We start from the raw sequence: 27,682 nt of genomic DNA, 5'->3' as shown, positions 1-27,682 counted from the left end.
TTCCACTGCTCAAAATATCACAGTCATCAGATATATATTTAATAAAGATGTCATAAAATGAGATTAAAATATATAAATACTTTATTTCAGTTATCCACATGACACTTGCTCTTGGGAAGAGCTTAGAATTTGACTTGCATTTCGCAAAGAGAAATTTTGAGCAGTGTATCTCTATTTTATACAGGCTCTCAAAATCCATTGACTTACAGATGCATTTATTCTGCTGATGCTTCTATGGACAGAACAACATAAGTTTAGCATCACTCGACTCAAAATGTCCAGAAAATTAACAATACATAATGCAAACCACCAACTCCTTACATGTTATCTTACAGCTTTCTAGCCAGCACCTGCACTTGATTTTTTTTTTGTTAAACTATTCCTATTGTGCCTGTCATTGTGTTATGCACTATTATATTCTGCATTGTCAAGACTTTGCTATGGAACTTAGTTTCTTTACCTTTACCTTTTCTCTTTTTATTAACGTCATAGTGGGCTCACATTTCAGGCTCCATAATAAGCTTTCATTCTTTTCTGGCAGACTTGAACTGAGATTAAGTTGAAAGGCTGCACAATATAGGCTATATTCTTGTACTGTCTTTTGTATAACTGAGTCGTTGGTTTTCTATCTCACACAACTGAGAAAGTTCCAGAAGTGAAAACTGAGAGAATTTCAGAGTTACTAGCAGTATAGTCTCCCCCACACCAACATCAACAGTGAATGTGCGTTTCCCTGAAAGTCTCTGCCTAAAACCACCAGTTTGTTATCTGATCTGTTTTCAAAGAAAGGTTAAATTAAGTCAGAGAGAAAACTAATAAAATGGTTTGTTAAGGTGAAAAATAGTGGTTATAATGAAAATAAGCCTCCTTTTATACAGGGTAGTCCAGATCTAATTATGCGATTTTTTTTTATTAATTTTATTGCAATCCATACAAAGCAATCAAGTTTTTACAAAAAGAAAAATTGAGTTAAGAACAGATCGATCCCCACCCCTAAGAGAGAGAGAAAGCCAAACGGTGTAAAATTTAAGGCTTGTAAACATACCTAAATTAATAAATTCTCTGTGCTTTATAAACTTATTTTAAAATATTACTGATTAGATCCTGCCATGTTTTGAAAAAAGTCTGTACGGATCCTCTAACTGAGTATTTGATTTTTTCCAATTTCAAATAATATAACACATCGGTTCCCCACTGACTTAAAAGAGGAGAGTTTGGGTTCTTCCAGTTTATCAGAATAAGTCTGCGTGCCAACAGTGTAGTGAATGCAATCACAATTTGTTTGTCCTTCTCCACTTTAAGCCCCTCTGGAAGAACCCCAAACACAGCTGTTAATGGGTTAGGAGGGATTGTGAGTCCAAGACTGTCTGAGAGGTAATTAAAAAGTTTTGTCCAGAATACTGTTAATTTGGTGCAGGCCCAGAACATGTGACCCAGTGAGGCTGGGACTTGGTTGCAACGTTTGCAGGTTGGATCATGCCCTGGAAACATTTTGGAGAGTTTTAGTCGAGACAGATGTGCTCGATATATAATTTTAAATTTAATTATGCAATTTTCATTTCACTATAACTTATTAAGTTTATTACATAGCCTGTATCCAATGAATGGAGGACAAGTGGGACATTACATGGAAAATCAGTGAATTAATTCAATGCGAGTCCATTTTTGTTTATTACAAGATATTTCAAACAATTCTTTTGTCTTGTATTGTTTTCCTGCATTGCATTAAAAGTTGCATAATTAGATCTGGACCACCCTATACAACCCAAATGGTCAGTAGGGGAAACCATGCAAATAAATGTATAAAGGGGTTAAAAATTGTTTTGTAAAGGACTGGACTACTGGCATATCTCCAAACAACATTTTTATACATCCATCCATCCATCCATTTTCTAACCCGCTGAATCCGAATACAGGGTCACGGGGGTCTGCTGGAGCCAAACCCAGCCAACACAGGGCACAAGGCAGGAACCAATCCTGGGCAGGGTGCCAACCCACCGCAGACATTTTTATACAGTATGTCAATTTTCAGAATATTGCATCAAACAAAATCAATTCTTAATTGGAATAAATATTTACACCAATGTAAACAGGACATTCTGCCCATGTTTGCTACATATATTGTATGCACAAGTATATAATAAGTTTACATTTGTAGTATATACAAAAATATTTCCATTTAAAGCACTTAATCATTTTAAAGCACATCCAGTATCCTGATTAAACCGCTGTTACTGTAGCTGTGTAACCTAGGTGGCTAGCCTATCCCTTATCTGTGAGGCTTTATTTACAAACTAAAAGCAAACATACTTTGCCAAATAATTTAAATAAGACAGAAAGTCAATACCATAGTTCAACTAGTGTTTAATGTCCATTAATTAAGGGTGATCATTCATAATTTTTATTCCTCTTTTAGGCTCTATAGATCATCAAGCGTCTCCACATCTAACCTAGTCTATACTTAATTTTAAAGACTCGGAGCATGTGACATAAGTGTATTTCCACATTGCTATACTGTTTTATGTATATATTATGCAATATTCACTATTATTTGCAAGCAGTGTTGTGGTGATCTAATTTATTGCCTATTGTACCTTACTTAGTTACTTTATTTTTTCCCATTTCACCTTACAGTATTGGGGTCTTGACCCAGTGATTATAGATTTTCCTATCTTTTGACAGGATTTTCATTTGTTCCATGGTCATCTCTCTCTCTATCTGGCAGTTTTTTTTTCCCATGCCCTTCAAAGTCTTCTCTGTCTTTTTCCTTCATTTCAAACACCTTCTTGTGATACCTTTTGTGTTGTGTGTTACTATTATACTTGTTTGTTTACCAATAAGTTGATTCTTGGCTGAGCTTTCAAGAATCACTGCTTGAAAACTAACTTTGATAAACCCAGTCCACTAGCATATTATCCTCCAGACCATTACCAGAGTTCACAAATATTTAATTGTCTAACCCCATGGTACAAATGGCACAAGTAAAAATGCGATGTAAAAATGTAAGTTTCAAGGCATTTCCCCTCACATAATACCCATTAAAATCCTAATGATATTTAATCTCAGATTTTAGAATAAGCAATCGAAAAGAGCAGCTTTTGTATATCAAAACAAGAAAACCATAATACAACCCCAAATACAAAAAAAATTGCGATGCTGTGTAAAATGTAAATAAAAACATTCTGTTCGATGATTTGCAAATGTCATACACATTTGACTTATATGACCAACATTATAAAATACCAGAAATTCTACTGTAAAAACAAGTTCCGACTTATCTACAGGAGAACTTATCCATGAGTATATACTGTAGTTGCAAAATGTTCCTCCAGCTGTTTCTTTTTAGTATCACTTACTTTTACAGCCTTTTGTTGCCCCCATCCCAACATTTTTGAGATGTCTTAACAACAACAACAACAACATTTATTTATATAGCACATTTTCATACAAACAGTAGCTCAAAGTGCTTTACATATTAAAGAATAGAAAAATGAAAGACATAATTATAAAAAATAAATCAACATTAACTTATTAAAAATAAGCTAATATTTTTCATGAAATAGTAAAATCTCTCACTTTCAACATTTAATATTTTCTGTGTTCTATTGTGAATAAAGTATGGGTTTATGTGATCTGCAAATCATTGCATTCTGTTTTTATTAACATTTTACACAGAATCCCAGCTTTTTTGGAATAGGGGTTATAGAACAGATAAACATTAATATTTTATTTATTTTATAATGTTTATATTATTAATTATTAAATATTAATATAATATTTATTTATATATATTATTAACATTTAATAAATTAACTTAATACTGATACTCTGTATGTTCAATTCTTCATAATAACTATTCACAGTGGCTCCAAAATCCATACTGACCCCTACTCTCTCTTCTGTTTCTTTTTCCGGTTTCTTTGTGGTGGGCCTGCGCCACCACCACCTACTCAAAGCATCATGATGCACCAACATTGATGGACTGAAAGCCAGAAGTCTACGTGACCATCATCATCAGGTCCTTCCATGAAAACCCTAAATACAAAGAGGACTGTTTCATTTATGTTAGGTAGATTGCCCAGAGGGGACTGGGCGGTCTCTTGGTCTGGAACCCCTACAGATTTTATTTTTTCTCCAGCCTTTGGAGTTTTTTGTTTTTCTGTCCACCCTGGCCATCAGACCTTACTCTTATTCTATGTTAATTAATGTTGACTTATGTTTATTTTTTATTGTGTCTTCTATTTCTCTATTCATTTTGTAAAGCACTTTGAGCTACATTTTTTTGTATGAATATGTGCTATATAAATAAATGTTGATTGATTGATTGATTAGACTAGATAGTTCTTTTGAAAAAAAAAAAACTTCAGATTCTCTGCATCAGGTAAACTGAATGAATACAGCACAGCAGGCTTTATATAAATCCTATAAACCTGTGTAAATCAGACTGACAGACAGACTGGAACCATAACACCAGAGTAGTGACAATTTTGTTTTTTCTCAATTTCCCTTTATAAAGATTCTGGTGCAAATATGCAAAACAAACATTCCTCAGTCATACTAATAACTCGTCATCATAACAGTAGAAAATGAAAGCAACAAAAAGTTACTTCAAGCTGTGCCAGATAGAACCTGAGAAAGGTCATTAAATCTCGTACTGAATGGAAAATTTACAAAGCTAAAACACTGTGACTATATTACCGAAACGCAAGATTTTTTTAGCTGGGAGGCTGGAGAAAACGTTCAAGTGAAAAGTGAGCACTAAATCAAAACTGAAGCTCCTAGACACTCTCTTTTAACTTGTAATAATAAATTCAGTGAAAAAGTTTATTTTGCCACTGGCAATAACTAGCAGTTGATGTAGAGGGACTCATACTGATTAAACTCACTGTGACTATGAGAGTCCCTAACAGTCAGAAGCCCAATCAGCCACTTGAGCCAGTGGAATTCTCTTTGGACTGACTGGCTAAGATGGTTGGGTTGCACTACTCATGGTGTGTGATATAAACTGTAAAGGGAGTGCCACCCAAGCAATGGAATGTGCTTACACTGTCTCATAGAAAAGACAAGACAAAAAACAAAATATTTTGTATAGATATTTTATCCATTTTCTAACTCAAAATGCCTAAATTGGAATCACTGCGCATAAGGCAAGAACCAGCCCCACAGAGTGTCAGTCTATCACAAGACACACACTGAAGGTATGAGACAGCAGCACTAACCACTGGAATAAACCTTAAAAAGAAATTAGTAATCCATTGAGCTACAATGGCTCACTCTTGAACTCCACCACCTTGCTCATCCTTATCTAAGTTTATATTCAGGCGAAAAAACAATGCAGCTCCTCAATTTAAAGCCACAAATGAACAAACACAACTAACCTTTAAATTATGTAGGATTTCAACATGCTCTGCAAAGAGAAATCATTCACAGATTAAGGTATTAAAAACAATGAAGTGTAGCTTCACTTGGTTAATGTAGTACCTTTGCAAAAGAAAATGCCAATACGTACTTTGATTCACCATAGCATGAACAAAATTCACTGTTCTGAAATGCTAGTATGGATAAGACACCAAAATCCTTACCTAAAAAACAGATGGCTGCTCCAACAACAAAACTGGAAATGCTAAATCGAACCAATCCCATATCCCAGCCTCACCCGGCCTATACCAGGTAACTTCTTGTCATGGCCAGGCAGGGTGAGAGGTGAGGTAGTCAGATTCCGGTGGTAGATATCTGCCTTCCCAAAAGGTGCAACAGAAACCTATTGGCAAGAGAAAAAACAAAGGAGTCAGAAACTGTTTTACTGAATATAGGCCCTCCGGCACATAACTTTATTCCATAAATTGGAATGCTGTACAACAAAATGTAAATGAAACTCCAGTAATGAGCAGCACATAATGGAAAAAGAGTATTTATAAAAAAAACACACTACTGGAAAAAAAATCAGGATCTTTCAGCTGAAAGACATCCACAGGAAGGGATGGTTCAACAGATGAAACCTGTGCCAGGAGTAAAATGGCAAAAGGAAAGTCATTAAAAAAGAGTACAAAAACAACGTAAATATAATGAGTTCTGTGGGCCCCCTCACTCCACATGCCGCTGTTAAAGCATGCTTTTTTGAAGAATGCAATAATGATAACAGAAGACAATTTCAACAGTATACCACAAAATTGGAAAAGAAGCTTCAAATCTAGACTTTTCTCTAGTATTAAACTGCAGATCGTTTGACCTTTTAGGAATACTCACTATTTTTCAAAATTGCCAGATAGTGATGGCTCAGCAGGTAGAGTTTCTGCCTTTTAGCATTTTTAACAAGATACAGACAATCATTAAAGTGACCACTGATCCATTTTACTATTTTGGTCAGATTATCGCTCACCATTCAAGTGACTATTCAGTAAATGGAGAGAGAGGTTGGGAGCATTTGCTGATAGCACACTGCTGCACCAGCCACACGACAAACCACCTATATTGGGACCCGAGTGCAGCAGATTACACCACAGCACCATACTGGAACAGTGTAAGGTTTTTTATGGTGGCTGGAATGCCAATCCTAACACCAACCCCGAAGATTTCCCAGTAAATGGATGAATAGATAATCACGTGAAAAGTGATCTAACTGCTCTCTCCCTGTCAGCACCACTATTGTTTCTCACATGTCTTGCTTCTCCTTCACCTCTAATACCACTAATGCTTGTTAACTGAATTACTGAACCAAGTCTATTTCTAGACAGGGGGAGAGATTCCAGCAAATACAATCCCTGCCACTTCTTTTGTTTCCGTTTAATGCAAACAAGGAAGCACACACATGGTCTTGCACAAAAACCAGCATATTTTCATATTTATTTAATACATACTGGTATATGCATGTGCAATTATAATGCCACAAAAACTCAAAAGACAACTATATACTATGAATATCTATTATTTCAAAATCTAAACTTCATTTTACAAAGTTTACATCCACTTAAAACTGACTCACTTTTTGGTAGCCGCATGGGCTAGAAACTAACATCAACACAATTTTATTAAACGAATCTACATTCAAAACAAGATCTTGTAAAAAATATTAAAATGAATCCTAAATTAGTTCAGAGATGAGTGCTCCCTTAAAATGAAATCAGTCACGTTTTAAATTGTAGTGAATCTCAACATTTTAACATAAATTTCACAACTACCGTTATTTTCTGCACCATTTGTTTTACCAAATATTAAAGCAAAATTTCTAATGTGATCACTAGGCACCTTTCAGAAAAACCTACACACATAAATATGGTGATAGGAACACATGATCAATTTTTACAAGGTTATGGAAAATAAGAAATACAAGCTTGTGAATTTCCATAGGCAATATAAGAAATGCTAATAAGCATTGAAAATTCTCTTTATAAAGCCCAACTGGCCATCCTGTCAGTACTTTCTTGTATATTTTGGTGGCAGAACTCGTGAAAAGTTTTTCTGTGTTTTAGTCCTTAGGTAGAAGATGCTACAAAACACACTTAAATTTGTCTGACCCACCAAAGTGGATACACAGAAAAGTAGGTAACAGGCAGAGATACCTACAATGATGAGTTAGGCAATTTTGAATAAGCCAAAGTGTTTTAATGGTATAACAATTCTGTAACACTCATACTAATCAGTTACAGTATGGAGTTATAGCAGATGCTCAAGGTGACACTCTAAAGCCTCCTACCACAGAAAACCTAAGATAACTTGCAATCTAGTAAAGTCCTACTGACTGTATAAGATGGATAATGCTGGACGCAGCCAGGTGAGCCTACACGATGATAAAAAAAAGACTGGAGAGACAACATAAAAAATAAAAGGTGAAGAGCCATACAGCAGCTAAAAGATAAATATAATTTAAGGTTTTATTACACACTAGTTGTGTTTATTGATCACTGCGCAGGTATTATTTGAAAACATGACTATAATTTTCAATGGAAAGTGAAAAAAGTGTCTAGACAATCAGTAATGTAAATCTGTCATAAGATTTGACTCAGCAAACAATTTAAGATGGTTTGCAGAGAACAGTTTCAAAATTAACTGAGAAACACAGTCAGACAGGATGCAATGGCTGTGTATTCATAAGCACCCTTACATTTCAAGTAGGTGACCCAAGTCTAATTCATGGCAGCACTGAACTACCATATAGCCTGTATTCTGAATTGGACTATCCTCGAGTTATCTTTCAATTTCCATGAATATATGTGTAGTTGTTTTTGCATGCTGGAGCAAATATAAAACATACATACAAACAGATGCCAACTCAGTATTATTTACATACAAGACAAAGAATCATCACCAAAAGCAAGCAGGAACATCAAAACAAACATTATGCTAAATCTTAGAGACTATATGTGTCATTTAATTCCTAGACCTATAGTGTGTGGACTTTACCAAGGCTGGGTACACAATGGCAAAAACAGAGAGAAAGGCATGTTTGTCTTTCCCCAACCCATCCTGCTGCCACATAGTATTGCCTAACAACAAGGAAGGTGTGTCAGACAGACTAAGTTCAGGAAAAAAGAGGTCAGGGTGGATATTATGCATATTTATGTACACTGATTGTGCATGAGATAATGGTACCTAACCAAACTGCAAAACAACTAGTTTTCTCCCAGTACTACAGTTTCTTTCCACTTTCCAAAGGCTTACATGTTGAGATAAATGGTGACTCTGAATTATTTCAGTACAAATGAATGTGTGGACTGCCCGGGGTTTGTTTCCTGCCTTGCTCCCTGTGTTGGCTGGGTTTGGCTCCAGCAGACCCCCGTGACCCTGTAGTTAGGATATAGCGGGTTGGATAATGGATGGATGGATAGATGGATGGATGGATGAATGTGTGGAGGTGCAAGAAAATGTTCTTTAGTAGTCTAGCATCCTACCAAGGTTTGGTATCTGCCTTTACATTCAATGGCACAACAGCAGATATCTGATCACGCTACCCTAGATTGGAAAAACTGTCTCAAAAGACGGATGAATATTTGGACAAAATGGCTTTACTAATTAAGAAACACAATCTGACTCATGTTGAAAGCGAGTAAAATACAACTACAGTATTGGAGGTTGCCAAATTTCTATTGCAAATTATTTGTAAAATAGATTGAATACTTCCCTAATCACTCAAATCCCTCTTAATGTTCTACAAGCATTCTAGTCTCCACTCACATTCCAAAGATGTTAAGTTGACTGGTCACTCTAAATTAAACTGAATTATGGGCTTGAAAATGAACAAATTGCTAAGTGGGTTTGCATAGCAGCAGACTTTAATCATAGAGTCACAGGCTGGATCTTGTGTTGCACCCAATTACTTCCTGATAGACTTTGGCTTTTCACTAGCTTGACTTGGTTTAAGCATGGATGGATGATGAAAAAGATTAGTGTGCATTCAAGCTCAATACAAAACTGACAATTTGTTAACAACGAATGGTAAAATTTTGCTAAATTAAAATCTAGACTTTTATCCTTAGAGACTAAACAGCCACTAAAGGTGATTCTGGGCAAATACTATATCAGGTGAACAGAAAGTGTTAATTAATATCCATACATCCATTTATTATTGAAACCACTGGGATTGCACCAGCCTCTCCAAGCAGCACAGAGTGAAAGGCAGGAACCCTGGAAGGGACAGAAGTTCACATCAACTTTTATAGCAAGCCAGCTCAAAGTTGCCAATTCACATAGCAAGTATGTCTTTGAGATGTGGATGGAAAACCTGCACCTAAAGAAAAAATACATACGTCGAATGTTCAGTGTGAGTACATGGGCCAGAGCACTGCTTTACCAAATGGTCAAGGTCCAAGAATGTTGATTCAAATATTGATAAGGAATCTTTGTTTAGACTGAGGTGATGAGTTACACTGTTCTCGGTCCTACACAAATTATATATGAATACAATTTTTGGACATCAAGTTTTTGTCCAATACAGTAACTGTATATTGTCTTATATTTTGTTGTACCTCTGCTGGATTATATATTTTTTATTTTTATGAAGTTTAAAAAATGTTTGTCATATGTCTTAAAATGTGATGAGTTGCACTGAGTAATATATACAGTTAAATCAGAAAGCAGTTCCCCTTATGTTTTAGTAATGACAGTTTCCTTTGTGTGACATTGTATGTTAGGACATGGGTTTGACATGTGAGTGAAAAACCTTAAAAAAATATATATATAAAAATGTGATGAAAATTCAGATGTTCAGGCAGTGCTTTGCCTAGCATTTGAACACTGTTCAATTTGAGTTTGTTTATTTTTTATAATTGGGCACATACAGTGGTGTGAAAAACTATTTGCCCCCTTCCTGATTTCTTATTCTTTTGCATGTTTGTCACACAAAATGTTTCTGATCATCAAACACATTTAACCATTAGTCAAATATAACACAAGTAAACACAAAATGCAGTTTTTAAATGATGGTTTTATTATTTAGGAGAAAAAATCCAAACCTACATGGCCCTGTGTGAAAAAGTAATTGCCCCTTGTTAAAAATAACCTAACTGTGGTGTATCACACCTGAGTTCAATTTCCGTAGCCACCCCCAGGCCTGATTACTGCCACACTTGTTTCAATCAAGAAATCACTTAAATAGGAGCTGCCTGACACAGAGAAGTAGACCAAAAGCACCTCAAAAGCTAGACATCATGCCAAGATCCAAAGAAATTCAAGAACAAATGAGAACAGAAGTAATTGAGATCTATCAGTCTGGTAAAGGTTATAAAGGCATTTCTAAAGCTTTGGGACTCCAGCGAACCACAGTGAGAGCCATTATCCACAAATGGCAAAAACATGGAACAGTGGTGAACCTTCCAGGAGTGGCGGCCGACCAAAATTACCCCAAGAGCACAGAGACGACTCATCCGAGAGGTCACAAAAGATCCCAGGACAACATCTAAAGAACTGCAGGCCTCACTTGCCCCAATTAAGGTCAGTGTTCACGACTCCACCATAAGAAAGAGACTGGGCAAAACGGCCTGCATGGCAGATTTCCAAGACGCAAACCACTGTTAAGCAAAAAACATTAGGGCTCATCTCAATTTTGCTAAGAAACATCTCAATGATTGCCAAGACTTTTGGGAAAATACCTTGTGGACTGATGAGACAAAAGTTGAACTTTTGGAAGGCAAATGTCCGTTACATCTGGCGTAAAAGGAACACAGCATTTCAGAAAAGAACATCATACCAACAGTAAAATATGGTGGTGGTAGTGTGATGGTCTGGGGTTGTTTTGCTGCTTCAGGACCTGGAAGGCTTGCTGTGATAGATGGAACCATGAATTCTACTGTCTACCAAAAATCCTGAAGGAGAATGTCCGGCCATCTGTTCGTCAACTCAAGCTGAAGCGATCTTGGGTGCTGCAACAGGACAATGACCCAAAACACACCAGCAAATCCACCTCTGAATGGCTGAAGAAAAACAAAATGAAGACTTTGGAGTGGCCTAGTCAAAGTCCTGACCTGAATCCAATTGAGATGCTATGGCATGACCTTAAAAAGGCGGTTCATGCTAGAAAACCCTCAAATAAAGCTGAATTACAACAATTCTGCAAAGATGAGTGGGCCAAAATTCCTCCAGAGCGCTGTAAAAGACTCATTGCAAGTTATCGCAAACGCTTGACTGCAGTTATTGCTGCTAAAGGTGGCCCAACCAGTTATTAGGTTCAGGGGGCAATTACTTTTTCACACAGGGCCATGTAGGTTTGGATTTTTTCTCCCTAAATAATAAAAACCATCATTTAAAAAGTGCATTTTGTGTTTACTTGTGTTATATTTGACTAATGGTTAAATGTGTTTGATGATCAGAAACATTTTGTGTGACAAACATGCAAAAGAATAAGAAATCAGGAAGGGGGCAAATAGTTTTTCACACTACTGTATAAGTAACAGTTAAATCACAAAACAGTGTGTAATAAAACCTAAAAAATATCATGTAATATACAGTAGTTATAAAATAGGTTCTTAAAACTCTTAAATTTGAAGTGTTTAAGCAGACCAAGTGATCTGCTTGGTTATTATGTATGACTAGCCAACTTGCGGCATACCATACACCGCATAATCAGGCCGGTTTTTTAATGATTTTTAAGCACGGGGAGAAAATTAACATTTGAAAAATCGGTAATGTAATAAATCAGCAAGAAAAGCAACATTGTAACACTGAACGAACCAACACACAATCGTCTGTGACTGAAAACTGGCAGACCGCCATCACTCATGTGCCCACCTCCAATTCGTCACTTGAGTCGTTGTCGTCTTTGCACAGTCCAGATGCACCTGTGAATCACGTAGACTTTCCGTGTTCCTGCAGGAGCATCTAAGAAGACGCATGTTTGTCACGGATGCGAATTGCTGTATGTAGCGTGTAAAACAGTTTGCTATGGTGCACGCGGTCTTGCGTCGTAACCGAAAACTTGTTTTTTAAAGACTGCTTACTTCATTGTGTTTTAACCTCAGTTGTAAAGGATTGTTTTAAGGATCCCATGGGATACCCCTCGCAAACCGTTTTACACGCTGCATATGGCGATTCACCTCCAGCGTGGCTCCTTCCTGCGTGTGCAATACTGTAGGTGTCCTTGTCGGCGGCTTAGTGAATCCACGCCCCTTCCGGCGTGCTTTCAATGGGTGTCTTGCCTTTCCAAATTATATATATAGATTTTCACTACAGATGGATCTTTTAAGATCTGCAGCTACTGTAATTAAGGTACTAAGTAGTAATGCATTTAAGGTAGTGTTGGATTAGTACTAAAATTTCGGCTACGGTATTGAGACCAGCTTTCGAACCTCGTTACCTGTATTGAAGCAAACATAACTCCCCAAAATCTCACAGCTGCTTCATATTCCCAGCCCGCAAACAAACACAGCCCCCCTACTCTGCAGCACTCCGCGCAAGAGAAAGAGAGAAGGTCCCCTTTGGAGTCTTTACTGCATTTACATAAATAAGTATGTTCAAACAGAGTAGTTATTCGAGCTAGTTTATATAACACTTATAATAAATTGAGAAACAAAGACCAGGTAGGTTTTGGTGTGACCCTTTGGAGTTCCGACCACACAAATAACTGAGCTCAAGGTGCTTGAAACAACAATTTTCTTCACATAGTAAAATTAACAAAATGCTGATATCATACAGTTTTAAAAATAGAGGTTTTTCAGTACTGGTACACTATGTATCCTTAATATACTGCTGTTTGAAGGGCTCATTCATGCTCCTTGTATTCTAACAAATGTGTTTGCACTTGTGTTTTTGAACTTTGCTTGCTTTATAACTGATTTTGCTTTTGCTCTTTGGGATCTTTAAATTTTCTATGCAACAGGTGGCCTACTTCTGACTAAGTACTTTCCATTTATCCAAGATGGCCATTTGCTGTTTAAGATATTCTCCTCTTGACGTCAAGGTTAATTATGGCAATTGACTGCTTGAATCAAACACCAAGGTTACTAAGTACAAATCATTCAACTAACACTGAAAGGCATTATGTCCAGTGGTTTTCCTCTCAATCTTGGCATGCACTCATTTGCTCTGGAAGCTTTGATTGTGAAATTAAATTATACTTAATTAAGAAAGTGGCCCTACCAAAGCAACCAATGAGGCCACGTAAGAAACATTACACAAAAGCACTATACCCTTTAAAACATTCTGAAACTGCATAGGTTATGATACATGCCTTGAAATGTATGTTTATGAAAATAAAAATTATTTACAATTTTGTTTTACTAGATAGTCTTACCACTGTAAGACTGTTCTCTTTAAAGCAACTTGTGTGAGTATAGTTTTCATGTAAACAGCAGCCGATGTAAAGGATTCTACAAAACCAATCTGACACACTGTAGGATGGAATACCAAGAATGATCCAGAAATAAAACACGTGTTTATAGCTGTTAAGCACCTTGTTACTCTTTCACTAAACTGGTTATGAAATATGTATACCCATAAAGGTAAAAAAATAATAATACATTTTAAAAAAAAATTTCAATTAATCAAATTCTATTTACAACTTCATCAATCTCAAATCTACGGTATCTATTTGGAACAATACTGATGAGGGATAAAGTTTCTTGAGTATGATAGAATGATGTGAACAGGAAAGCTGGACCTCTTTAAAATGGTATAATTCCACAAAAATACATTTTTTTTTGTGAAAATGATACAGATATGCATTTCTCCAATATGTATGCTCTCTCAAAACATGAATCAAAGTGGATGTATTTGGCCAAGTTTTATGGCTTTTGGATGTTTATTCTGTTGTTCCACTGACTACAACTCTAAGTCATATGGGGTGTATTATTTTGTCTTCAATTTTAACTTAAAACTTTCCTTAACATTGTTGGTTAACAGGACAAACTGCAAAAATATCAATCTTACATTTTAAGATGCTTCAAAACTCAAGTTGGTTAGTTCAGTTTGTACCTCAGATTCTCTGTGCGACTTTGAGTAAATTTAACTAACACACACACACACACACACACACACACTCTCTCTCCAACTCTAAAAAATTTAAAACAAATACTTCTCCAGAATTATGAAGTGGCTTGAGATAGTGTTTACTAGAGAGATGGTATATAAAATAAAAGATTCTTGTTTGTAACATTAGGTGGGTGCATTTTAAGAGACTTGTCATTTAACTTGATTAGCAGTATTACATAAATAACACTGGCCTAAATGACAATATTAGTAATGACTCAGTAGTAGAGTCAGGCAGGGAGTTGATCAGTTTATTTGGCTTCCTAATCATAACTTCTGGTTTCTCATATCATACTTCCCTGTGTTACTATCAAACACAGTGTGTTCCCATAACCACCAGTTGTGTCACAGTGTCTGACATCTGCAGTGTTTCATCTAGTCTAGTCTGCAACTCACCCCAACAAAATCAAAAAGGTTTCATTTTTGTTTTAAGTCATAGGTGCTGGCTATTGTGTGTGCAAGAGCTGGCAACCAATGAGTGCCTACCTTAAATAGAATTAATACAATCTGATTTAAGGAAAGAAGGAACGCCTGTGTTTTGGATCATGCAAACAGAAGAGAGGCTCACATGTCTGATATTTCACATTTGTGTACTAAAACAGAACTGAAAAAGGAAAAGAGTTGAAATTGCAACTGAGCTTGCCATACCTGGAAAGCCTTCATACAGGATTTAGCTGTATTCTTTGATTCCGAGTTGTGTAACTTATTATTATCAAGGCACAGAGATTGTTAATTTTGACATTCCCACCAACTATAAGCTGTGTAATAAGTCATCAGCTTTAACTGGTTTGTTTTCTTTTATCTCAAGCCTGATAGATAGACAGACAGACAGACAGACAGACAGACAGACAGACATAGATAGATAGATAGATAGATAGATAGATAGATAGATAGATAGATAGGATAGATAGGATAGATAGGATAGATAGGATAGATAGGATAGATAGGATAGATAGGATAGATAGGATAGATAGGATAGATAGACTGTTGCAGAAGCTGCTCCTCTGTCTGAGTTCAGTGGATGCAGTGGATTTTCCATTATTGACAGGAGCCTGCTCAGTGCCCGTCACTCTGCCACGGATGTCAAACTGTCCAGCTCCGTGCCTACAATAGAGCCTGCCTTCCTCACCAGTTTGTCCAGGCGTGAGGCATCCCTCTTCTTTATGCTGCCTCCCCAGCACACCACCGCGTAGAAGAGGGTGCTCGCCACAACTGTCTGATAGAACATCTGCAGCATCTTATTGCAGATGTTGAAAGATGCCAGCCTTCTAAGGAAGTAGAGTACACAATCCTCTGAGGCAGAGCAGGCTCTGAGAGACTGCTTTGGAACTACGGACTGGGATATCCTGCAGGGGTCACATAGTGAGAACATTGAGGAGGTTGTTGACTGCACTACTGACTACATCAACTTCTATATGGACATTGTAGTTCCAATAAGAACAGTACGCTGCTATGCTAACAACAAGCCATGGATTACAAGTGACATCGAGGGCCTTTTGAACCAGAAGAAAAGGGCTTTTAAAGGCGGCGATCAGCATGAGCTGAAGCATGTGCAGAAGGAACTCCTAGTCCAGCTCCGGGCAGTGAAGGAGCAGTACAGGAGAAAGCTGGAGCAGAAGTTGCAGAATAACAGCATGAAGGAAGTGTGGGATGGGATGAAGATCATCACTGGCTGCAGCTCGAAGCGGCATGCCACCATCGAGAGAGACGTGGAGAGAACAAACCAAATGAATAACTTCTTTAACAGGTTTGACCACCCGCACCTTGGAGTACTGCACCCTCCACCCATCCTTCTGCGGATACCAGCATAGGAGAGACATCCCCACCCACAATTACAGCAGCCCAGGTAAGCAGAGACCTGAGGAGACTTCATGCCAGCAAAGCAGTGGGTCCAGATGGAGTATCGCCATGACTGCTGAAGGCCTGTGCACTTGAGCTGGGGAGTCCTCTACAGCGCATCTTCAACCTGAGCCTGGAACAGGGGAGAGTCCTGAGCCTTTGGAAAACATCTTGCATCACCCCAGTCCCAAAAGTATCACGTACTAGTGAGCTGAATGACTTCCAGTCTGTCACCCTGACATGTGATGAACACCATGGAGCGGCTGCTGCTTCACCACCTGAGGCCACAGGTCCGCCACGCCCTCAACCCTCTGCAGTTCGCATACCAGGAGAAGGTGGGAGCGGAGGATGCCATCATCTATATGCTACACAGATCCCTCTCCCACTTGGACATAGGCGGTGTTGTAAGAATTATGTTTCTGGACTTCTCTAGTGCCTTCAACTCCATCTAACCTCTGCTTCTTAGGGACACGCTGACAGAGATGGGAGTAGATTCATGCAGCATAAAGAAGAAGGACGCCTCACGTCTGGACAAACTGGTGAGGAAGGCAGGCTCTATTGTAGGCATGGAGCTGGACAGTTTGACATCTGTGACAGGGCGAAGGGCACTGAGCAGGCTCCTGTCAATCATGGAGAATCCACTGCATCCACTGAACAGTATTATCTCCAGACAGAGGAGCAGCTTCAGCGACAGACTGCTATCACTGTCCTGCTCCACTGACAGATTGAGGAGATCGTTCCTCCGCCACACTATGCGACTCTTCAATTCCACCTGGGGGGATAAACGTTAACATTATGCAAAGTTATTGTCTGTTTTACCTGCATTTTTATCACTCTTTAATTTAATATTGTTTTTTTATCAGTATGCTCCTGTTGGAGTATGTGAATTTCCCCTTGGGATTAATAAAGTATCTGTCTGTCTGTCTGTCTGTCTGTCTATCTACAATTACATCTATTTTCTCACTTAAACATTCAAAGGTTAACTAGCTATAAGTCAGAAATAAGCTTGTGTCTTACATCCTGGGTGCAAATGTTGCAGTTCTCCTCATGTATAAAACCATTCTTGGATTTCATACTAAAATGTTGCTAACGCTCGAAAGGATAAAAACAGAGTTAAAAAAAAAAAAAGATTTATAAAACCATACTTACACCACAAGCCATATAAAGTTCTTTTAAAAATTCCAAATCAAATTAAAACTATGTACTTTCAGCTATAAATTTTGCCATGTCCCTGAGTGACATCTTTACTACAAACCATGGGAGAACTTTTTAATTTCTTGAATATGGACGGTGTAATTTGCAAAATATGTCTGACAGCAGGATCTTTTAACAAATGGATCTCAGGGAAAACATACAGCAACTGGAAAGTGGACTATCTCAATTTGAACCAGAAATCTTATATCAGTTCAGTAACAAAACTTAAAAATCTGCTAAATGCTAAAAAATACATAAAAGATTAACAAAATCTAAGCAAGAATATGAAGACAGAAAAGAAGTTATGCTGCGAAAGTATTGAGAGGACATGTCAGTTAACAGTGAGAACATCAGAACTTGATTGGCAAGTCACCGAAATGTGGAATGAAACAAGAGTTTCTGTTCACTTCAATGTCCTGCTGCTTGGAATTGCTAAAATGTCAAAAACGTCTGTGTAGGATTTCCTGTAATAGTAAGCCAGTGTTAACACCAAGACAGCATTTTATAATTCCAAACATTTGTATAAGAATTGGCATATGCCCATTTCTGAGCATAAGTACTTTTCATACATGAGGCCCCAGGTCCTCGCAAAATTTTACTCATGATGGCAATGTATCAAATCAAATAAATAAACAAACAAATTACTCACACTCACACTTACTTGCATGATCAAAAACACATATATATCATTTTTACCTAAAGACTCTACTACTTCTACCAAGTCTTTAGAGTCCTGGTGCTTCCTGTTTTGCTATATGGTTGCGAGACATGGACACTATCCAGTGACCTGAGACGAAGGCTGGACTCTTTTGGTACTATGTCTCTCTGGAAAATCCATGGGTACCGTTGGTTTGACTTTGCGTCGAATGAGCGGTTGCTCATGGAGTTCCGAATGAGGCACATTACCTGCATTGTGAGGGAGCATCAGTTACGGCACTATGGCCATGTGGCATGTTTTCCTGAGGGTGATCCAGCTCGTAAGATCCTCATTGTTGGGGACCCGAGTGGCTGGACCAGGCCAAGGGGTCACACACGTAACACCTGGCTGTGGCAGGTAAGAGGGTCATTTCCAGAGGGTGGGACTGGACTGCGTGTTTGCCTGGGAGGTTGCCAACCAGGATCCTGAGGTGTTTCATCGTGTAGTGGTTGTGGCAACGCAATGTACCAGTGCATGCTCCACAACTTGACTTGACTTAAAAGGTATAAGTTAAAACTTACAAAATTAACAAATATATTTACTTTCTAAAGTAGAAAAATGCCTACCTATCCTGAGAGTAGGAATGCTCTGATCAAATTTTAAGGGTTGATATTTATCCCAAATTTCTTGTCATTAATATCAGCTAATTACACTGCAAATTATTTTCATACTAAACTCCTGCATAACCAACTGTGTACAAGTTTCATGTCATATGATAAAGTGTTATGATTTATAGAATATGTACATTTTGTGTACATTCGGCATACATTAACAAAAAAAGACATTAAAGCAAAATAAAAAAATGTTTTCACATGATATTTACCAAGAAGATAAAAGGCTAACCTGTTTAACAAGTTTACAAGTAAAACAGAATACTTGGCTCTTAAGCTAACCAGCCTATTGTTTAATGAGAGGCGAGGGCAAATTCTAATATATCAATGTGAGCATTTTCATATATATATATATTTAAGACAATATGCACGTCTTCTAACTCAAAATGTGAATTGCTATACTAAAAAAAAATTCTATCTTGCTGGAATACCTTTTTTATTAAATGACAATATGATAAAGCCTGGGCTCATTAAAGCAGCTTCTTTTTTCATTTTAGTGGAAGATGCATGTCTCTGTCAGCATTCAGTTATAGGTGCCACAGCATGTGGACAATGTATTCATCTTCCATTCTTCTTCATCCATAGATTATTACTCCACTTCTTTAACTTGAATGCAATTGTTTTAATCTTCTCTCTTAAGCTTTGCCCAGCTCCTTCTCCTTTTTTTTTTCAAATTGGCCACTTTCCACCAATAGAACTCAATTTATTCAGAATTTAAGTATCATCCATACATTATCCAACCCGCTATATCCGAACTACAGGGTCACGGGTGTCTGCTAGAGCAATACCCAGCCAGCACAGGGCACAAAGCAGGAAATAAGCCCTGGACAGGGCGCCAGCCCACCGCAGTTCAAGTATCATACAAGGATAAATAAAACAACATTTATTTATATAGCACATTTTCATACAAATGATGTACCTCAAAGTGCTTTACAAGATGAAGAAAAAAAAAGTTTATAAAAAATAATAAAAATAAGATTAGGCAATACTAAATAACAATGAATAAATAAGGTCTGATGGCTAGGAGGACAGAAAAGGGATGAAAAAAATCTGCAGGGGTTCTGTGGCCAGAAGACCACCCAGCCCCCACAAAACTTCATTACTCTCATCCTTAGAAAAGCAGAGCCTGATTTTTTTAACCCACCTAGATACAGCCTTTGCACACCTCCAAGTATGTCCCACCTAGACATAAATATTATCTATATATATAATTCACTAAGGCAAGACACCCATGGAAAACACGCCAGAAGGGGCGTGGATTCACTAAGCCGCCAACAAGTAAGACACCTATGGCGCACGCAGGGAAGAGCCACGCCCACCAACTCCAAGACCATTGGATACGATGACAACTCACAGAGCCACGCCCACCAATTCAGACGGGACGACACAGAAAGAATGGCGTCATTTATATTCGTCTATCGTAGAGGCCTCATGTACCTCCGAGCCACCTTGACTGTTCATAGAGGCATGTTTCTCACGGAGGTGAGTCGCTATATGCAGCGTGTAAAACGGTTTGCGAGGGGTATCTCATGGGATCCTTAAAACAATCCTTTACAACTGAGGTTAAAACACAATGAAGTAAGCAGTCTTTAAAACCGAAGTTTTCGTTACGACGCACGACTGCGTGCACCATAACAAACTGTTTTACACGTTACATACAGCAATTCACATCCGCGAAAAACATGCGTCTTTTTCACTCACGGACAATTATATGTTGCTCTCTCCAGAGTTCCATCTTTTCATTCACTTTCTGTTGTATCCTCAAACCCTCCCTTTTTAGACAACTGTGTCTTTCCAGAAGTGTTCAACCATCAATAAATAATTATGCGGTGTTTGTTATGCCACGGGATCACTATTGTGTTGTATCTTGCTCTCTCCAGAGTTCCATCTTTTCATTCACTTACTGTTGTATTCTCACACCAACCCGTTTTAGACAACCGTGTCTTTCCAGAAGTGTTTAGCATTCAATAAATAATTATGCATGAGATTGACCTGTGTGTCTACCCGGTGCAGAGAGGCGTGGGTCAGGCTGCAACTCATACGCTCCCACTGGTTACGTCCTCATACGCTCCCACTGGTTACGTCCCTACCCTTTGTACACATCCTCCTCCCACCTCGCTACTACCGTGGTCGGGTGTCTTGGTGGATTATATATAGAAAAGCAGCCAAAACCGCACAGAGCAATGAAAAGTCTACGTGAGTCACAGGTACATCTAGACTATGTAAAGACGACAACGACTCAAGTGACGAGTTGGAGGTGGGCACATGAGCAGGCAGTGCATACTGAACGAGAAATCAGCAGACTAGCATGACGGAGGGAGCTGAATGGACACCCTTCTGTCCTCCCGTTCCACACTCCGCCACTGAGTGGCGTGCACCCCCATCCCTCCATCTGGCAGGAGAAGGCTCGATGGCGGTCCACCAGTTTTCAGTCACGGACGACTGTGTGTTGGTTCATTCCGTGCATTGTTACAATGTTGCTTTTCTTGCTGATTTATTACATTACCGATTTTTCAAATGTTAATTTTCTCCCTGTGCTTAAAAATCATTAAAAAACCGGCCTGATTATGCGGCGTATGGTACGCCGCGGGTTGGCTAGTAATATATATTATATCATGAATATTATATTATGATATTTACAAAATTTGACAGTCAGTGTAGGTGTATATATTATGGTAAAAATTTAAAATCTAAAAATGTCTAAATTTAAGTCCTTCTGAATTAATTTATGTCAATACAATTCCTGGAGTCTTTTTTAAATTTTGAGATCAAACAAGATTTTTTTTATTATTACTTTTCATCAAACAGAGAATAAATCAACCAAATAATAAATACTGTTTCAGAATGAAATCGGTATTCCTGCAGTGTAAAAATCTGTTAAATAGTCCACAATGTGCCGCTTCAAATGTAATGTTTTTACGCAACTTGGAATACAAAGTATGTCAAGAGTTGGGGAGCAGCAAAGCTGTCAGTGTATGAACCAAGTATACAACCAATGTCAATCTTATATGGGGAAAGGAGAACATACAAGATGGCATATTGTTAACAGACCGTTATGTGTACACAGCACTGCACATGTCAAATTAATGCTTGGTTTGTACCGTGTGTGTGAAAACATTACAATGCACTGACGGCATACTCGACACAAGGTATGCACAAGCAAGAATAAATAGTCTTCTTTGCTTCTGTGCGCATCTGCCATAAAACCATGTGTGTGTGATTCAATAAGCAATGCTCACAAAAAAATCCACTGTTCATTCCTTGCTTTCTTTTTCCACCAGTAAACCCCCGATTCTGTAAAGAATCGGAAATCCAAGAATGGCAATCACTTTCTGTTCCCCCGATCTTTGGAGGAATGAAAAATCATGGAGGGTGGGAGCATCTTGTTAAAGTTGTCATTTAATTAAATAAATATATTTGTACTAAAATTAACCAATTTATTAAAACTAAAATTGAAATTTAATTGTTACATCATTTAAGTCCAAAATGTCTTTGAGTTGCTGTATTCATAAGTAAAAAAAAATATCGGAGTGCAAAGGTTTAAATGATGTAAATTGGAAACAAAAATTCCTAAAGTGGTAAATTCAAAATAGTTAATCAAAAATTTCCTTATAAACAACATTTTTGGTAAAGATGGTTTCCTGTCCTTGAATCAGCTCTGACTGGTATGGAGTAGTTAAAACTTTCACTTTAACATCACACGAATGCCGAACTCCTAAAAAGGCAACATAAAGTTGTCCATGTGCAAATACAGGCTCAGATAGGTAAATCCCTATTTTCTCCAATGTTTGTCCATGGGATTTGTTGATCGTCAGCCTTAATGGGAAATTGGCGTCATTTACGTTTAAAAGGTAATTTTGCCCCTACTTTAAGGTTAAGATTGTGTTGTGGTAATCCGGCCAGGCTAACAGTGTTTAAATATTCTAATGGGAAATTAAGGTGCTCAATTTCATGTTCAGAATCAACACTGTCAAGTACTTAGAAAGATGTAACTTTCTTCAAGAAGCAATCCAATCACTTGATTATTTATCTGGTCAACGTCAATAGGTTATATATGCGGTGGTGTGTGCGTGCGTGTTAGGACGGCGGTTGTATTGTGTATGGCTTGCTTTTGTCCTCTGATCTCGTCTTGAGATCTACATTACTAAATGAAGGTTGAATATGCGGTGGTGCGTGCATTCGTGTTCGGGCGGCGGTTGTATTGTGACCTGAAGTTTAGTTTGCAGGTTGTGTTGTGTTGTTTGGGTGCCACCTACTGACTCTGTGAAGCCGCTGGGTTTGACTTTGGGGCGCTGAGGCACTGTGCGCGTGCACTTTCGGTGCTGCTGGCATCCGTGCATATATACAACCTTCATTTATTTAGTGATATAGATCATCACAGTTGTAGCGCTACATGCCACACTGTGTCAGAGGGCAAAAAAACACCCACTGCACATCTCTTTTGCAACAAGTAACAAAGATAGCTTCCTGGTGTGCTAAACCCGCAGTATAAATGAAACGCAAAAACTTCTCCCATATGACAATTTCCCACCTGTGTCTTGTTTCTACCAGTGTGCAATGCATCACTAGTTCTGCCCATTTCAAAATCATGTGTTTGGATATCAGTATGCAACTGTATCTTTAACACCTTAGTCTGGCATATCGCTGCTTCCTGGGTAGTTTTACTATTGAAGCACCCAACAGAATTAAAAGCTTCCAATGACAGTGAAAGGTTAAATTACACACCATCTGTGGGACTCCAACTGCTACAAACTAAGTGTGCTAGGCACTGGCCACATGTATACAGATGTAAATATGAGCTAGGTAATAAGGAAACATGCTTTCAAATCTTAAATTTGACTATAAATTGTTGGAGCAAACTGCACCAAGGGCAGCGACACAAAATTGTAGCACATTAATTGAAAAAGACCTCCAATAATGGAATCGTGACTAGCATCTGGATGCTATGTCTTGATCAGACCAGATGGTTCAAAGGGTCCACAGGCTTTACATATAGGTCTGTTAGCCAAGAACTCATGTGAGTCACCACTATAACACTGAAGATTACAATAATCCAAATAAAGGCGCAGATGACCTTGTCACCTTGTGCAATATCTCATGGAGGCTTCCAGAACCTAGTGCCAGCCAGCTCAACCATCTGCCTGTGGCATGAAGTGCAAAATGAAATCAGAAACAACAGCAAAGCAGTAGCAAAAAGCCATATAACACCACACTGTAATAAGAAGCACTGAAAATCACTGAAAGATCTGTCAAAGTATAAAGGATGCAAGAATGGAACATCAAACGAAGCTAGCTACATTATGCACCACAGAAAAAAGAGCTCTGACTGTGAAGATACTGGTAAAAATACAGAAGCAAAGGATGTTCCATGCTTTAATCCAATGAAAACTTTCTGAAACAGCAGAAAACTGGATTAGGTAAAAACGAGCAAACCACAGGTCCTAAATCATCTAACACTGACCACTCCAATCTGTTCTCTTCTCAGCAGTCACAGAGGCAGATTGGATTGCCATTTTGATTATACATTAGTAACTAATCTATACAATTAAGAGCAGCGTCATTTGCAGCAGGGTGCAACATAATACGACACTTCCTACAAATGAACTGTCATCTAAGATTGAGAATAAAAAGGGGACACTTTCAGTAGATTTTAAATTGAAGAAAAACATGTTTAGTCATTAAATCATCAATTTAGTAATATAATCTGCTTTAAGCTATAACAGACTTGACAAACACTTCAGTAGGTTGTAGTCTGAATAAATGGTTAACATGTAAATGTAAATGTAAATGTAAAGGGGACTGGGCGGTCTCATGCTCTGGAATCCCTACAGATTTTATTTTTTTCTCCAGCCGTCTGGAGTTTTTTTTGTTATTTCTGTCCCCTGGCCATCGGACCTTACTCTTTTTCTATGTTAACTAATGTCTTATTTTAATTTCTTATTTTGTCTTCTATTTTTCTTCATTATATAAAACACTTTGAGCTACTTTTTTGTATGAAAATGTGCTATATAAATAAATGATGTTGTTGTTCTTGTTGTATTCCTCTGTGTTAACTTTCATTACAGAATTGAAATATTTCTATCTTGAAACATTTCTTTCATACTACCATGCTGTCATGTAAGGCTGTTCATCTTCTCAACACAACTATTGTTATTTCTTTGTTTTTTGCACACTTTAACCCATAGCCTTATCCTCTTCTATTGACTGTTTATTTTAAAACAATTGTTATATTAATCATGTTACAATATGTACTCTATGAATGACACTAAATGTTGTAATTGGTTAGTGATATATTTTTGTGAACTACAGAACACATCATTTTGCAGTTTTTGAAGCTTTTTTAAAAAGCTTCCAATATAAATGGATATGATTGAGCAGTAACAATACATCCATCTACCTTAGTGATGAGATGAACAGTGTCCAACGATGTTTAAAGATGACACCTGTCCAGACAGTTGATCTTGAATATACAACATGGTTTTCATACACTAGAAATGTTATTCAAAATCGCGAGTCTGTAGGACCCCATGGTTAAAGGTTTTTGTTCAAGCACACCTTTATTCAGTTGTTGTTGTCTGTTTTTAGCAGGCTCTAACTAGACACACTTATTTACAGTTGACTGCCTTTTCTTTTTTTCACCCCAGGAGTCTGAACATGTCTCATTCACCTTTCAGATTAATTAGGCTGGGGTGTATCAATATCTACTAGGATCAATTTTTAATTCACTTTTGCTTATTAAGCTTTTGCACTTTTATTAATTCTCAAATTTGTTTAATTATTTAAGCAGTTGCTTCCTTATGGGGAAGCGATAGTTGCTGGCAATGAATTAAGTAGTTACTCTACTTTTCTGTTCATTGCCAAATGTCCATGCATCATGTTTATTAAATGTCAGCATTTTTATACAATCAAGGTAGTATTTTATTTGGTTAAAAATAATCAAAAGGTGGAAAATGAACACAGCCAAATCACCTACTTACTATACTATATATCTAATTAAAAAAAGACATTTAATCAATGAGAGGAACTGGGCTAAGACTGTGGAAACTTGTGACAACAAGCACCCTTAATCCACCACTGTCATCTGAAAATTGATGCTGGAAACCAAGGGAATAATGAATTACTAGAGTCTTTAAACACATATTGATATTTCTCATCTATTTCTTCACTAATGTTTTCAGCTTGTTTTTCTGTTACTTGGTTAAGGTGGAGTTGCACGATCATACACTCAGCCACTCTGGGGCAAATTACATGTGTCAATAAACTAAAGCTAGTAACTAAACTAATAAAATAATGTGAGCAAGTGCATTTTAACAGACTAGTCTACTGTATTTAGCTAGCCTATCTACTGAAATATTATTTTACTTGTGAGTAATAATGGTGGCAAGTGCATTCAGCAGACAATTCATCTGTTCTGTCCTAAGAAACACCGTGTCTGTAACTTTTCTCCCAACGCTAGTCACTACCATGAATGTCTCAAGATGCACGTAACTAGCTTCACAATGCTAAAAGAACTATCATCGAACAGCTAAGCGTAAGTGGGTTACTAATGACATTATTGTCTTGTCCTGTGCTGTACTTCAGCCAACATGTTTACACTTCATTAAGTTCTTGCATTAAGCTAGGGCTCTTGTGGAACACAACAACAAACCACCACTTTCTCAGATTTTTTGGTAATATATTTGTGCACAAAGGAGAATTGTGCCCAATGTTTTGGGGAACCTTCTTCTGGAGAATGTAGTTCAGCTGCTGCAATGATTAGCCTACTCAAAAACAGTACCAGGAGTCATAGCATGACAGTGTTTTTGGGAATCGCAGTGACAACTAGATGATTGAGAAAATATAACTAAAATTTTGAGTCGATTACATCAATTAATCGCAGCAGACCAGCAACATACTACATCAATCAACATCATAATAAGTAAAATCAGACCACGCCCCATTACCAGTACATTCACAGTGGTTAGCACTGCTTACTTTATAGCTTCAGGTACCTAAACACAATTATTGCGATGGTCAACATCTTTGAAAAGGTTGCAGCACCTCCAGAAATCTGGAGGACTTTTCCATATGCAGTGGTTTTTATCCCACTGGCCTGCAACTGACTAGTTTTCTATTAAGGAATTACTCATGCCTTGTACCCCATAGGTTTTACTCCCTGTCACCATGAAATAGAAAGCAGGATTCAGAAAATGGATAGGTGAATGGATAGTAAACATGTGTACAATGTCAGGACATTAATGGGATACAAGAGGAAAAATTAACGGAATCTCAAACATGAGAGAGCAATTTAATACATCATATGTAATTTATTGGCTTTTTTCACAAAAAACAATAAGATAAAAACATGAATAACTACCTCTTCTGAAATGAAGAGCATGCCCCCTGTGAATGGTTTAATCAGACCATTTAATCCAGAGCTTATCTGTGACAGGTATTTCATGTATGCCAAGCGCAAACACTCCCGATAAATGTGCATGCGTGTGTGAGCTCTACTGTTTGCTCAGCGTTCAAACTGCTTTATCTAATTCATATTTTTGTTTTTCTAAAATTAATACTAATAAATGATGATGATACTGTGGTTAAACAAACTTCTCTTTCACATTTACCTGAAGATATTCAATTAAAGATCACAAAGGTAACAGACATTCAGTGGCTACAAACAAAGGTTTGAATTGACAACTACTCAGCGTGAAGTATTCAAAGAAATGCCCATATTGGGTTAAAAAAAAAAATAAAAAGGAGTAAGTCCACTGCAGAGTCCATTAAAGACACATTTAAGTGTAGGAGGCAACACAGAAGTTGCACTTTTACTATGTGGTCTCTTATATAATTTACTCATCTGTAATAGAGAACAAGTCACTGAAAAAGAGGTCAATCATAAGCTACT

The 27,682-nt window shown here is 37.6% G+C and overlaps 1 protein-coding gene across 3 annotated transcripts in view; it reads right to left on the bottom strand.

Moving 5' to 3' along the window:
* The window catches only part of LOC120539534, a 155,907-nt gene that overhangs the window by 104,931 nt on the left and 23,294 nt on the right, over positions 1-27,682 (bottom strand). For all 3 annotated transcript variants that reach the window (XM_039769684.1, XM_039769685.1, XM_039769686.1), the window contains exon 2: positions 5,583-5,761. In XM_039769684.1, coding sequence (XP_039625618.1) covers positions 5,583-5,643 — 61 coding nt within the window. In that variant the 5' untranslated portion in view covers positions 5,644-5,761. The remainder of the gene's footprint in view (positions 1-5,582; positions 5,762-27,682) is intronic.

This window comes from Polypterus senegalus, chromosome 11 (genome assembly GCF_016835505.1).
Source record: "Polypterus senegalus isolate Bchr_013 chromosome 11, ASM1683550v1, whole genome shotgun sequence".
Classification (NCBI taxonomy): domain Eukaryota; kingdom Metazoa; phylum Chordata; class Cladistia; order Polypteriformes; family Polypteridae; genus Polypterus; species Polypterus senegalus.
Note: the sequence above shows the minus strand (reverse complement) of the source record. Positions and strands in the feature narration are given on the sequence as shown.